The following is a 14,085-nucleotide window of genomic DNA, read 5'->3' as shown; positions in this document are numbered from 1 at the left end:
AACACCGTTCTTTTCTAAGAAATAAGGGGGTCAGCTCGACGTACAAGGGCGGTCGGAGACTTAGCAGTTTTGTGTTCAATGAACTTCACAATACAGCGTTTAATCAGTTCCCCTCTTCCTCCCGTCCTCTCCTCTTTGCATTGATTTGAATGTCTTTTCAGCTCTCCTCTGTTTATTATTCCATCTATCTGCCTGACGGTGATTTTTGACACAGCACAACTCTGACACTACAATCAACACTTCCCTCTACCTCTATTGCCCGCAAGAAACGTGAACAAGAAATAAATAGAGTTCCTGTGTGATTTGAATACACACTTACAAGAATAGACTACAGATTAATGTGAGGCTTCTGACACACCCTAGAGTATAATTATTTGCTTTGTTCTTGTTCGATGATGCACTGTAGAAGCCAATAATCTCAAGCACGTTCTTGACCTCCTCAAAGATAGCCTGACCCTCGTTGCTATGTAAGTCAGAATCTATTTTTTTTTTTTTTTTTGTAGCATTTCAAACTGCACCGTCTTGCCTCACATCTGTCAAGCTGTCTTAAGGAATGCGTCTGAATTTGTTTACAAGTGTGAAGAGCAGCGAAACAGAGGGTGAGACAAGAGTGTGAGTCAGACAGAAAGAGACTAAATGACCAAGGAAGGGAAAGAAAGGACGACACAAAAAGTAGGGGGAAGGAAATGAGTTAATGTACTGAGCCCCCTGCTAAAGGTTCCCTGGTGTATGAGTCTAGCTGATGACAGATCCACACCTCAACCCCAGCACCATCACTTTACTGTACATCTTGTCTGGGCAGGACACACCAGGGAGCGCACACACATACACACACATTCACACTTTCACATTGTGCAAACTGGCCTGAGTTCGTAAGTAGCTGCTTTTAGAGTAAGCTGAAGATCATACGGACCCACTACAGTGCTCTTTCTTCTCCCTTGCACACTTCCATCTGTGTGCAGCCTTGAAGTTGACAACTTCCCAACAGCCTCACAGATTTCCTTTTTATTCCGTCTCATTTTGTGTTATTTTAGCAGCGTGATAATTCCAAGTGACACGCTCTCCCTGTTGAGATTTGGCGGAAGCGGCGTGCACAAGAGTCTTATTTGCTCCGCACATGCTATGTGCCGCTTCATTTGTAAGTGAGAAAGGGGGCTGAATTATTGATAAAGTGTCATAAGTGACCACATTGCATTAAAAATGGATTGCTCTCCTGAAATAAGTAAATTGTCTGTGAATAATTTAGGTGACTCACAGCTTGGTTCTGAGATGTTTATGCTAATGTTAACATTTGAGACATCTCCCAAGTTTTGTCTGCTGTCTTGTACATATGTCCCTACAGAAATGCGGCAAAATTGACAGCTTGATTTTATTTATTCTTCTAAATGAGGTGCATCTGTAAATTAGTTAAGTGGTATTCTCTTGCCTTCTCTCTTATTTTTCGGTCCCTGTGTAGCTTTTTCTTTGTTTACCCTTCTAATACACCAAAGACCACCGGGTCTTTCAAAGACGATTGTCATTCTTTATTTCGATTCCTTTCCCATCTTTTATTTTTTTTCACCAGACACAGATCTCAGTTTCTGAACATGATGGGTGTGGGGAGGTTGGGAGGCTTTAAAAGTTGTTTATATGCCCCTCACATGGCTTCTGTGTGCTCTCAAAGCAAACTACTGAATCAAAGCACTATTCCCCTCCTCTCAGCCCACCGCTTGAGATGAATTATATTTGTTCCAATTGAAAACTTTTTTTTTACCTCTCTTTTTCTTGTTATTTTTCTGAAGGACAATGTCCCAGAGCGTCCTTGTGCCTTTCTCCTGGGTATTGTTATTATTTCTCAACTCTACCCTCCTCCTACTCATCCCATATTTCTATGTTTGAATTTGCAGGACCCTGCAGACAGTGGGGCCCTCACATGCCCGCACCTACACTGTCGCTGTGTATTTCAAAGGGGAGCGAATCGGCTGTGGCAAAGGCCCAAGGTGAGTAAGACAGTACAATATAATAAGACACAACAGGACAAGGCTCTCTCCTTCTCAATGCACCGCTAATGGGCTCGAGAATAATGGCTGTGCTTTATTGATGGTGTTTATTATAGCAATTAAGCTCTTGTTGGCCTATTCTATTGGGAGAGACATTATGCAGAATGAAAATGAATCGATTCATTATTGATTTGACGTAAATTGTGTTATGGAAATATCACTATGTGCAGAAGAGGAGTCTGTGATGAGGCGACACTGCATCTAGGGCTGCATTACAGTCTACCTGGGATTGTGTTCACAGCAGGACACGGATCTGTGTGTTTCTGTGTTCGACTGCGCACCTTTTGTATATGCTCACGTATTCACGCTTTTGTAAAGTAAAGAAAGTAAAAAATGCGCTAAGGCCTTTTCAGGGTTGAAGGGGCTGGCGATAAAGCTGCAGCTGAGCCTGCGAGAAATGAAACCTAAATCCATCAAACATCACCCCCCACCACCTCCACCACATGTGGAAATCCCCTCCACGGCCCCCAAATTGAAAGCGCTCTCTCTTGCTCTAAGCTGGCGATAAGTTTGTCCCATCCATAGGATCTTTGACAGCTTACTGTTTTTGTATTTACATGACTTAAGCTCCCAGCCACCTCCGCTGCTGGGCTATGATCACACACCACATAATATATACGGAGGGACGGTGAATTGCAGGAGTAAACAGTGCCCAGCGCAGAGCCGCCAATAGGCTTACCTTTTTGAAATGTGTGCACTGCGTTACCTGGGATTGTTAGGCAAAAGGGCTCTCTTTCAAAACAAATATAAAGCACTTTTGATAATCCTCTCAATATTGGGCCTTTTTTTTTTTTTTTTTTTTGACAGAATTTCAAAATAGGGAAATTTTGAATATGCTAAAGACCTTTTCTCCCTCTTTCTCTCTCCCTCTCTGTCTCCTTTCAAAAAAAAATTCTAATCTAGCATCCAACAGGCAGAAATGGGAGCTGCGATGGATGCGCTTGAAAAATGTGAGTTGTTTGGCATCATGAACCCCTCCCCTCCACACACACACATGCACATTTTCACACTTTAAGCCTTTCACATGCTTTGCCTCAGTGTTGAATATTAGCCTTGGCTGTACAGTATGCAAGATGGCTGGCAGAGAGCTGTGGCCTGACCAGCCGGTTGGCTGCGACATATAGGATATTAGGCTGTTTGAAGTGCTAGCCCAGAGCACAGGCATGGGGCCTAGCCAGAGATGGAGAACCAATAAAACAAGGACGGGGAAAGCTAAGCATCCTCGACCATGTCAATCATCCCACGGGACCAGAGGAAGTTTGTGTAGAGGGCCGTGCAAAGTTTGTGTTTTTTGTTGTGTTTTCGAGCGCTTCTGTAGACCATGAGAGCGAAGCTTCACACTCTGAGGGACTCTCTTGTGCTCAGCACTCCTCTTCAGATTTGAAGGAGTGCGGCTGATGCGTCCCTTGTGTGCTGCTTCACTCCTTGGCTGTTTTTCATCTTGTCATCAACCACCACTTAAGGAAAATAGACAGTGGTTTTTAGGCATTTACAATGTCTCATTCACTGCCAAGTAAAAATACAATTACAGGGCTCTCAGTAACACATTCACCCACCATCATCTCCCATTCGCCTCTTATACTCCATGCATATGTATGTAGATGCATAATATAATACATTTAGTTTGTAAAGAGTTGGGTATGTGTTCAAGTGTAATTTTTGGACTGGACTCGCTTTGCCATCCCTGTGACCACCACATTAATCAAATGTACAAATTGTTCGTTACACAACTAATTAGCTGGAGGTGAACGCAAATGGCTTTGTTGGAACAGGCCTGCAGAACTCGCAAAGAGCACGAAGGTCAAACTTTGATTTCATTTGGCTCATAAATGATGCCTCCAGCCACTTGTGATTGATACTGTTTGTGCGCCCAAGCTTTAGCTTTTTATGAAATATTAGTGTTGGGGTTTTATTATTTAAAGCGGTTCTTTCTGCCTCCGTCTGTCTGCTTCTGGGTCCCCTTCTCCCTCACCTCCCTCCCTCCTTATCAGGGGGCGTAGTTCAGTGCACACACCTCTCTCCTGTGTCTTCCTCCCTCCCTTAATTCCTCCCATTTCCTCTCCCCAGTGTACACCTCTGTCATCATGATTGATAGATGCTCATTGCTAGTAAATGAACATTTCCCCCCTCATAAATTGCTGTTTCGTGTGACTAGATTAGCAATGCCTTTTAAAAGGTCAGTTAATTTAAAATCATCTCTTCAAGTCTTCCTTCCTTCGGCGCAAAATACTTCCAGTTCGAGGGCTTTGTTTGACTTTGTATTGTCACTTAATTTAACCACGCCAATTTACAACTCACCCCCTCAGCTCCATGCACTGTTTTCTTTCACCCTGTGCTCCTGAATATCTGAGGTGAGTCTGTCAATTACAGGACTTAAATTAATAAGTAGAGAACAAAATCCAGATAGGCTGCTGGGTTTAAAATATTACCAGATAATGTGATGATATTAATAAAATAGAATCGATGAGAAACAAAAACTTTAAGAGATTTAAGTTTTGATTATTAATTAATAACTTAGGTAATTTATCAAGAAAAGTACAAATTATTTGCTGGTTTCATGTTCTCAAATGTGAGGAATTGCTGCTTTTTCCTGTTTTATATTTTACTGATTATTTAATTTAGGGGGTTTTGGTCAGACAAAATAAGCAATTTGAAAACACCAATTTGGGTCTTGGTGCTGGGCATTTTTTGACATTTTATAATAATGATCATAAAAAAGTAATGAAAAAAATCATCACCTGCAGCCTTAAAGTGGTTGTTTGTGCTTGGGGAATCTCCACGAATTAAATGAGTGAGGTTGATCAGTTCTATTCAACCATCCATCATTTACATGTAGTGCTCATTATCTAGAGGTCATATTTTAATATATAGTCGGCTGATCATTATTTATTTTTCACAGTTCACTATTCACGCCTAAATTAATCAGTTTGGTGCAGGAAATCTCCCCGTAACATTCATATTCGGTTATTCCATTTGTGAAAGCGGTCTCGTTGAGATAAATATGCGAGGTCAGTCAGCAGGTTTCAAAAACCCCTTTGAAGGATGTGTGTGTCTCCTGACCATGAGTTTATATAATGAGACTTGAGCTCATCTGCAGCAGAACCGCCTGACGCATCAAGTCCTATTGGAACCGCATTGTCTCTCATGTGATTGTCAAGGGCCTCGCTTCATTTGTTCGCATAGCAAGACTAATCAAGGACATTAGCCCCGGTGTCATGTAATTCGTCATTGATTGTCTTGTTGGCCCTCACTGCAGCATTGAGTACACCATTACTCCTCTTGTACAACAGCCCTACCTTGTGTTACTCAAGGATCGAAAACACCTCCCCGCAACGTGTCAGGATTCATTTCCATGTTTTATTTAAGGCCTCCTCAAGTATCCGGAGCACTTTGAGCAGGATTGAACTTTTTTTGTTTCTGGTGCAGAGCTCTTCCTGGCTGACGGAATCCGCAGCTCCAACAGTGTCGGAGAGGTGGGAGACATGGCTGTGTTCAGTCAGACAGCTCAGAGCTCATTAAAGAGAACGGAGCCCAATATTTGGTGTGTGTGTGTGTGTATGTGCTGTCTGTAGCCGATCCACTGGTGGCTCAGCTGATTCACATTTCATTATTTGATGGCCCACGTTTTGACAGTCTCCTGCCTGTATCTGTCAAGGCAGAATTAAATGTTAACCAAGGCCCAGACTGGGAGAAACATGAGTGCAAACAAATCGAGCTGAGAGCAGCCAGGTAGGGGAGAGGAGTCGGCAGAAATGAAGGAGTCGGCAGTGCAGAGTTTCTCAGGCCCTCAGGCTCCATGCGCCACGCACCGTTAGGTCTAAGGCAACATCAAATATACATGGAAACGGCTTAACCATTTATCATTCATCCTTGCAGATAGTACAGTCTCTGTTTAAAGTCTCCAATCTCTCTCTAAGACTCAACCTCCTCCCTTACCCATTTTTTTCAGCTTCCTCGCAGCTGCTTGTTTCTTGAACAATGCAATATCTGTTGAATAAGAAGAGAAGGAGCTTCGATGTGGCTAGTAGCTGGAAGGGGACTACATTCTTCCTTCAGCTTTCTCTAAACCCCTTAATCTCTGGATAAAAGCATTGGATGGATAGAGGCAAAGTAAAGTACAGTATGCAGGATCTCTATTCACTGGCTTTAGTCTTTTGTTTGCCCTTTGGCACGGCAGGGAAATCCCTTCATCAGCACCGCTATACAGCCACACTACTGGCTTGTTGACTGATGTGGTGTGCGTGAGCTGTAGGTGATAGACTCAGCCGGCGCAGTCTATTGTGGAGTCATCTCACAGCGCAGGCTTAAGCTGAATAGTGAATGCCTGAGTGAAAGGACACTGTATGTTCTCATGCCCTCAAAAGGGGAGCTGATCCCTCATCGCCGATTTCCACCTCCAGCTGCTGTGTGAGCTTGCATTTCTGCACCGCTGTCAGTGGGCACAACAGGATGCGTTGTTGCCGAGGCCCAGACTGCCAGCGCTGCTCCAAAAGCAGCTACAACCTGAATCTCAGGACTCCTACCTCCGTCCTTGAGAGGAATTTCTGAATTGTCGATAAACAAAAGACCTGAGCTGAGCTAAGTGCGTGAACGCCTTTACCAAAGGTAATCAGTATGCAGAGTGTGCCATTTCTCAAAGGTACTTTTCTCCAGATTGTTGGGTCGGCTGAGAATTCTCAATATGTCTTCCCGATGCCCAACACAGACGGAAATGAAAAGCCTTGTGTATTCTCGAGCATCCCTATTCTTTAACGTTTGCTCTCTCGCCGCATGTTAAACAGTGTAAATGGCCAAAGCTTTTTTTTTTTTTTTTTTTTTTTTTTGTCTCCTCTTGAGTGGTTTATACTCAAGTCATCTCCCAGGGAAAAATGCTGGTGATTTCCATATTTTAACTGCAATATGTAGTTTTCTCTCCAAGGCTCACCAAGTGTTGCTTACTCACCGAAAGCATATTGAAATAGCTTGTGTGTTTCTGTGCGTGGCCGTGCATGTGTGTTTATCTCAAATTTCCCTTAGAATGATTTCTCAGTGTATTCTTTCTTCAGGATTTTTTTTTTTTGATCCGTCTTCTTTTTAATAGGATATTGCCGTTATCTTGCACTTTTCCTCTCTGTTGCCATAATGAAGAATTAGAGGGTTGCAAGAGGAGGAATACATCATGCTCTTCTATTCACAATTCAAACACATATGTGAATTGCAGTTTTTGACAGTGTTTCATTTACTATAGGAGACTTCTGAATTTTGATTACAGGAACTCGTTGGTTGCAGGGAACAAGTGCTACACAGCTTTAAGGCATTTATGGCCAGTTTCTTCTGGCAGTTGAAGTATGTGTCGTACTTAAGCCCAGACTGAGGATAATTACTTTTTTGTTGAGAAAATGGCTGAAAATAGGGAAAATTATTTATTACAGCTTCCTAGAGCTCAAGGTGATGTCTTCAAATCACATTTTGTCTGACCAAGAATCTAAAACCCAACAATATTCAATTAAAGACAAAACAACCCAAAACCATTTTGCTTGATAAATGATAAAAATCCTAAATTCAGTTGTTGACCATTCATTCATGTCATCTGAATAAGCGACTCATCATCTCAGCACTACATTTAAAAATATAAAAACCCTAACCATAATAAAATGATTTTAATAGACATTACATGATGCATCCTTAAAAACTGTAGAAGTGATGTATTTTCAAAGTAGTGATTTGTTGACTACGCGCTTATCACTTCCATTGAGGGGGTTAAACACAAAACAGATGGATAATGTGTCGCTCCAACATTTTTACTTGTGCTCCCACGGTGAGTTTCTCCGACCATGGATATGGGTCTGCAGCAGTGGGACAGCAGCCATTTCCGGAAAACACACCAGATAGTTGAATAGTTGGCTCAAACCCTAAGGCGCCATATTATCAGCTGTGAGTCCACTGTCTGGACAATGGCAATAATTAAATTTGTCCGTTTATCAGAGATAATATACTCTATCTGTCCATGATACAGCACAGGCCATACGAGTTTAGACAGTGACACATTTTCTGTTGTTTTGGCAGTGTACTCCAGCACTTTGGATTTGAAATGAAATAAAGTGTGAGGTTAAAGGAGTGACTCAGCTTTTAGGGTGTGTGAGGGTGTTAACGTTCCATTCTGGCCAAACGGTGTAGGCATTACAACTTTTTATACACAATCCCTCTGAGTTTAGAATAAAGGCTAATGTCTTTGGGTCAAAGACTGATAGAAATATGATTACTTTATACATTTATTTTAATTCATCCAATATTTTTTGGTTCTTTAAATCCATTGACTATGTGTCAAAAATACGCTATAAGTCTTTGTCAAGTCCTTATCAGTTAAAGCTGAAATTCTGCATTTTTGCTTCCAAGGTAGAGTCAAAAGTACTGAGCCATAATAAACTCGTGTGTCAGTGTCCACATACAATCTTCAATGTAACTGAAAGGCTAGAATAAGAAATATTAGAAAATATAACATTTTATTCAGGTACATATAATTGTAGGTCACCTCCATTTTCTCTCACAGATTGGCTGAAAAACCTCTGTGGGAAAAGGTACGGAAAGACTGACTCTAATTTGTTTAGGTGTGCACGGTCATGGTCAGCAACCACAAAAAACGAACAGGCAAATTTATGTCAGTGATTCTCAGTGGTGAACCTTGGTCCTGGACCGTGGGCCTTCAATAGGACCACATGTAGCAATAAAAAACCAAACATAGCAATACAAATAATAACCAGTCCTGTGGAGGAATGTTAGTTTTGATTAATTTTCCTTTTGATAGACTGACATTGACTGACTGCCATCAACCAGTAACTAACCATTTAGATAAAAGTTATGATGTAGCTGTTCATAGCTTGTGTGCTCTGGTTAGCTTGACTTTCAGCTCGTCCTTATTCACATCAAAGTGCTTTCAGTATGTTTAGTCATAGTTGTTCTCAATGGGATAACATACATGCAAATTAACCTATAGACTAACATGCACCAGTAAAAAGTTCCAGTTCAGCATATTAAAGGTTCCTGTTAACTGGCTTCACAAAGGTGATTCTGGAAAACCAGACACACAAATCTGGTTATCATGACATCACTAAATTTAAATATGTTATGGAAACAACTAGCCCTATATTATTTTGTCAAAATAAATAAAACAAGCGAATCACATGGACTTATTTCATATATTTGTTTAGCTGGAATGAAAGTAAAATCTCTAGAATAATCATTGGCTCCAGTTCAACAACTTAAAATGGATCCAATGCTAATCCAATGTTTTTATATTTGTTTGAGCTTAGACATACTTGAAGGCACCGGTGCCATACAATACAAAAAAGTTGAATGTAGATATCAGATGTCTCATACTGACCAGTCAACATTCCTTTAACTAAGCAATTTATTACCATTTCATGTCCATGGCAATAAAACCAGAGATGCAAATTGCAGGTTTATATCTGTCATAGAAAAATCATATCAAATCAAGTCATATCAAAAGAAAATGATGAAACAAATTGGTTTGTTTTTCACTGAGATGTGTCTTGACTACAGACAAGTTATATTTAAATGAATGACAAATTTATCCATTTCATATTGACTTCTCTGCCTGAACACTGCAATACCCAACATAAATTCAAACACAGCAAAAATTGAAGTCGAGACCGTTTAAGATCACATCCCCAGTCATACTGTACAGCTATTTAACAATGTATTTAAACAAAAACAAAATCTTTCTGTAAAACAAAATATGAGGCTTGAACCAGCCGGTTTCAACCAAAAATAAGACATCCACCCATCAATCAATTTTCAGCTTCTAGTGGCACAGACCTAAGATTCATTATGACACGCCCAGTTGTCAACATCCTTCAAACATTATTTCCTGCCTGTCTATCCTGTTTCACTCAGAAACATGATATTGAAGTTATGTACTCTCAAACAGATGGACTTTAAGACACTAAATTGAACAAAAGTCAACCTAAAATCAAAGTTACAGTTGTATACACATAAAGGCCCACAGATTGCAACAGTCACAATGAGACAAGTCAGCATATATTTTCAGAAACATCTTCTACCAAAATATATTGTCCCACCCAGAAATCAACAAAGTATGATTGGCTGAGACAACGGTCAAAATCAAATTCATGCCCACATGGACTTGAGTTACACAGCCATTGAACTGAAGGTCCTGGCAGGAAGAACTTACCAATTCATCCAGATATCATCAGAATGGTCCATTTCCGGTTCCTTTATATCAACCCACTGCTTGCCAAGACATATGCCATAGGCCAAGTTTATAATGATGACCTAGAAAATATTACTATTATTCAGTGAATAAAGATAATTTCAAAAATGTCAAATTAAAATTCTTACAACAATTTTCTTAGGCCTTTCCTGAATACTTTGAAGAACCAGAGAGTTCCCCTCTGGTGAATCGACACCAACCACTGGGCATCTGTCATGCATGACATTTTGAAGTGAAGTGTGCAGTGCATCGACCCAGTAATGAAAACACTTAAGGGAAAATTACTTTAGCCCTTAATATCAAAATTACAAACAGTGCTGCCAGATGGGTCATTTCTTAAGACTGAACGCTTGAGGCGGTTGTCGTTTTTTGACAATTTTGAATGATTATGTGTGCCTTCTGCGTTGGGTTGATTCTTCTGTTATGTAGACCTTGGAGATCAAATTCCCCAAAAATACATTTTCTGGGCTGTTTTTCTTGGCCAAATAAAAGTCGGTGACACTTTATCCACTAGACAGTGACACAGTGTGGGAACTTATTTGACATGCAGTACCACAAATGACAACTAGGTGCTGCCCTAAAAGAAATTGTCCATAGGGTTCCATTGAAAAGTTACTAATGTCTTGTTTCACAACATATTATAGTCTTAATAACACATTTGTGTCTTAGTGGAGAAGTTTTAATTAGTTAAAATGCATCAAAAATGTGTAACTAGTTAGATTCAGTCAGTATGGTTGCCACTAACTCATCTTGTCCGTCTTGTTTGTTGATGTCTGGATTGAATGGCTCCAGCCAAGTTGGTGCTAAGCAGAAAACCCAAATCAAGACTTCAAAACTTCTTCTATGAAACTAATGCTACATTCATGTTTTGTGTTTTTTTATTTTTTATTTTATTGTAAAAGCCGAGTAGTAGCATATGTCAGCTGTTAAGGAGGTCTGGCAATCATCAATTTGTATCTTTTTAATAATGACTTTAAATCATTATCTGTTCCTAAACTTTAGTAAAGTCAAGTCAATGTTCTTTTGTTATTTTGTCTACTGCATGTGTGGAAGCATCCTATCAGCTTGTATCTGTTTTTGTTTTATTTTCTCTACTGTCACATTACACCATCTTATTACAGATCTCATTCAGAAATGTTCACTCGTAATTATGTTATCAGATCTCATAGTCATTGTGCTGAAACCAAACAAGGCCTGTCTAATTTCTTGTTACTTCATTTCATTATTAATGAAATAACAACATGAGGGGCAATTTAACCGCAGTACTGCCGACGAACATTTTTACTCATTTGACCAAAGTGACAGCATGACACTTGCTTTGAAAACAATAGTCGATGCAATTTGAGCCCTAAATTGCTGTCCTCGCCCAGTTGGAACCTGACCTTGTCTCTTCACACTTCTGCTTCTGTGTCTCTCTCTTTATCTGTTCTCCTTGGTCGACTTCTCTCTGTTTCCTGATCTGCCTCTCCCTGTACCAGATAACTTCCCACAGATGGCTCATCAGAAGCGCTTCATCGAGCGGAAATACAGACAGGAGCTGAAGGAGATGAGACGAGAGCGGGAGCGGCAGGAGAAGGAGACCGACGAGGCGGAGGAATGCAGGAAGTGACAGCACCTTTTTGGTGGCCAATCAGGGCCCACGTCCACATTCACGAGCCTTGTCTAAAAATGTGGCAGCTGTCCAGGCAAGATCTGGTAAAGCAGATGTGCCACTGGTTGATCATAGAGCCATGATAGTTTAGAACAGATTATGAATTGTTCTATAAATCATATTTGAAGCTCAATGGGATGAAGGTGAGGACTACCCAGATTTAGGGTTAAATTGTTTTTTGTCCACATTTTTTCAAGTTAGAATTGGGACTGAAGGCAAACAGACTTAGAAATGAAGTATGTTGCTGTCATGTTTTATGCTGTTTGGTACTGTAGTACAGTCAAAAGGTGGTCTTATGTTGCCTTTTTTATGTTTATGTTTATGTGGCCTAAAATTAAATATTGAGTTGATGACTGACTTTTAAATCCAAATCGGCTACAGGAGCTCATGTTACTCTGGCATACGCTAAAAAGATAGAAACAAGTTTTTAAATGGAGTGTGAAATGTTAAATAAACCATCAAAGTTAATACTGTAAATAAAGTGTATCTGAGATTGTTCTCTGCTAAGTCAATAATCTTATTTATTGCGTTTATTGTAATGCTCCGTGTTTTGCTAAGAGGCCTAAACCAGGAAAAAAGGTTTAGTCAATTATATTCAATCACTACAATGTCACCATCTGTCTCACATCTGCCACTCATCCTCTAATAATCAAAATGTGGATTTTTTTTCCCCCAAATCCGATTGGCTGCCTTACTGATCTTAATTATAGATTGTCTAATTAACAATTTCCTCAGCTCAGTAGCCTCTGGATCCAACTATTTAACAACTGCCGTAATATAAATTGCTATCTGACATGTAGAGTCGAGTCTTTTATACTAAAATGTATTGTAGATAATACATACATACCTGTGAGGATGGTACTTTTCTAGCTGCCTGTGGGTGGTATCACATTTCAGATAAAAGCTACATTTTCCTTCCTAAGCAGAGGAAGAAATAAGTCCACTAGAGTTACAAGACAGGTACATACATAAACCTGTCAGAATTATTAACCCGACAGTTTAATGTTTTTTTTTTTAAAAGAACATATTGCAAAGAAAGTAGAGGCTGATTTTAAAGATATTTAATCGTGTCATATAAATATTCAGTACAAAATATCACGTTTTACAAAGCAGATTGATGAATGGCCAATGATGTAGGGCCCCTTACACTACCACAACCTCTCAAATTGTTTCTACATGGACAAAACTCGACTGCTCAATCACATTGTCACCAACATAATATACTGTAGTAGAGGTGAGCCACGAGGCCGACCGTGTCTACACATCAACAACCACAGATCTATTGTACCTGGAGAAAGAGGACATCAGCGTCACCATCTAGTTGCCTCAATGTACGAAAACCCAGAGACTTGGCGGTGCTTTACGTTATATGATGTGCAACATTTTCTGTTATCTTTGCCGAGCATGGCGCCAATGCTTGGAGGCAATTATACTCTCCATAGGAAAACACAAGCACGTCTTCGTAATGGCAATATGCTGACACTCTGTATGAAGACAGAAAATAGTGAAGACTGAAGGGGAAAAAAATGCTTTTGGTGAGTGCTGCTGTCATGTTGATTTCCATTTGAGACCTCACATTGTACCTCGAGGCAGAAAAGCAGTTTTCTTAGAGTGAAGGGTTTTTAAACCCATTAAATGCTTATCATAGCAATATTTGTCGCAGCCTGAAATGGCCACTTACACAATGGGAGCGCCAACAACAAGCTAATAAACAAAACAAGGGGGCAAAAAAAAAGCATACATATGTATACAATAGCTGAGCATAAAGAATTTTTCAACCACTGTGTTATCAATTGAATTGTTTAATGTGCTGTTGATGCCTGAGCCAGAGTACGAAGAGAGAAAAAAAGTAGCACTCTGGCAATTACGCCTTTGTGTTTTGTTATTACTGTTTCAAATGTCTGATAAATGTCAGCCTCCTCGCAGGTTGGCCTTTCGCTAAAGTGAGGGCAGAGCTTGTTTTAGCTGGCCTGTTTTTTCTTGTTGATATAATTCTGCCTTCCCAGTTCACCCAGCCCTGTTTATTTCAATGCTTTTTATCCATAGTTAGAAGGTTGTAAAATAATTTGACGATATTGCTGTTTAAGGGTGATCATGTTCACTTCTTCCCTCTTTGTTTTCTAAATCACATTGAAGCAGTACACCCTTCTGTGTTCTTGCTGCAG

The 14,085-nt window shown here is 40.1% G+C and overlaps 1 protein-coding gene across 1 annotated transcript in view; it reads left to right on the top strand.

The window, feature by feature from the left end:
• drosha (drosha ribonuclease III) overlaps positions 1-12,419 on the top strand; it is a 94,372-nt gene extending 81,953 nt beyond the window's left edge. The window contains exons 30-32 of the mRNA XM_053342030.1: positions 1,887-1,979; positions 2,943-2,989; positions 11,748-12,419. Of these exons, the coding sequence (XP_053198005.1) occupies positions 1,887-1,979; positions 2,943-2,989; positions 11,748-11,878 (271 nt within the window). The 3' untranslated portion in view covers positions 11,879-12,419. The remainder of the gene's footprint in view (positions 1-1,886; positions 1,980-2,942; positions 2,990-11,747) is intronic.
• Positions 12,420-14,085: the final 1,666 nt, after the last annotated feature.

The sequence above is a fragment of the Scomber japonicus genome, chromosome 21 (assembly GCF_027409825.1).
Source record: "Scomber japonicus isolate fScoJap1 chromosome 21, fScoJap1.pri, whole genome shotgun sequence".
In the NCBI taxonomy this organism is placed as follows: Eukaryota; Metazoa; Chordata; class Actinopteri; order Scombriformes; family Scombridae; genus Scomber; species Scomber japonicus.
The sequence above is the reverse complement of the archived record's forward strand: the minus strand, read 5'-3'. Positions and strand labels throughout refer to the sequence as shown.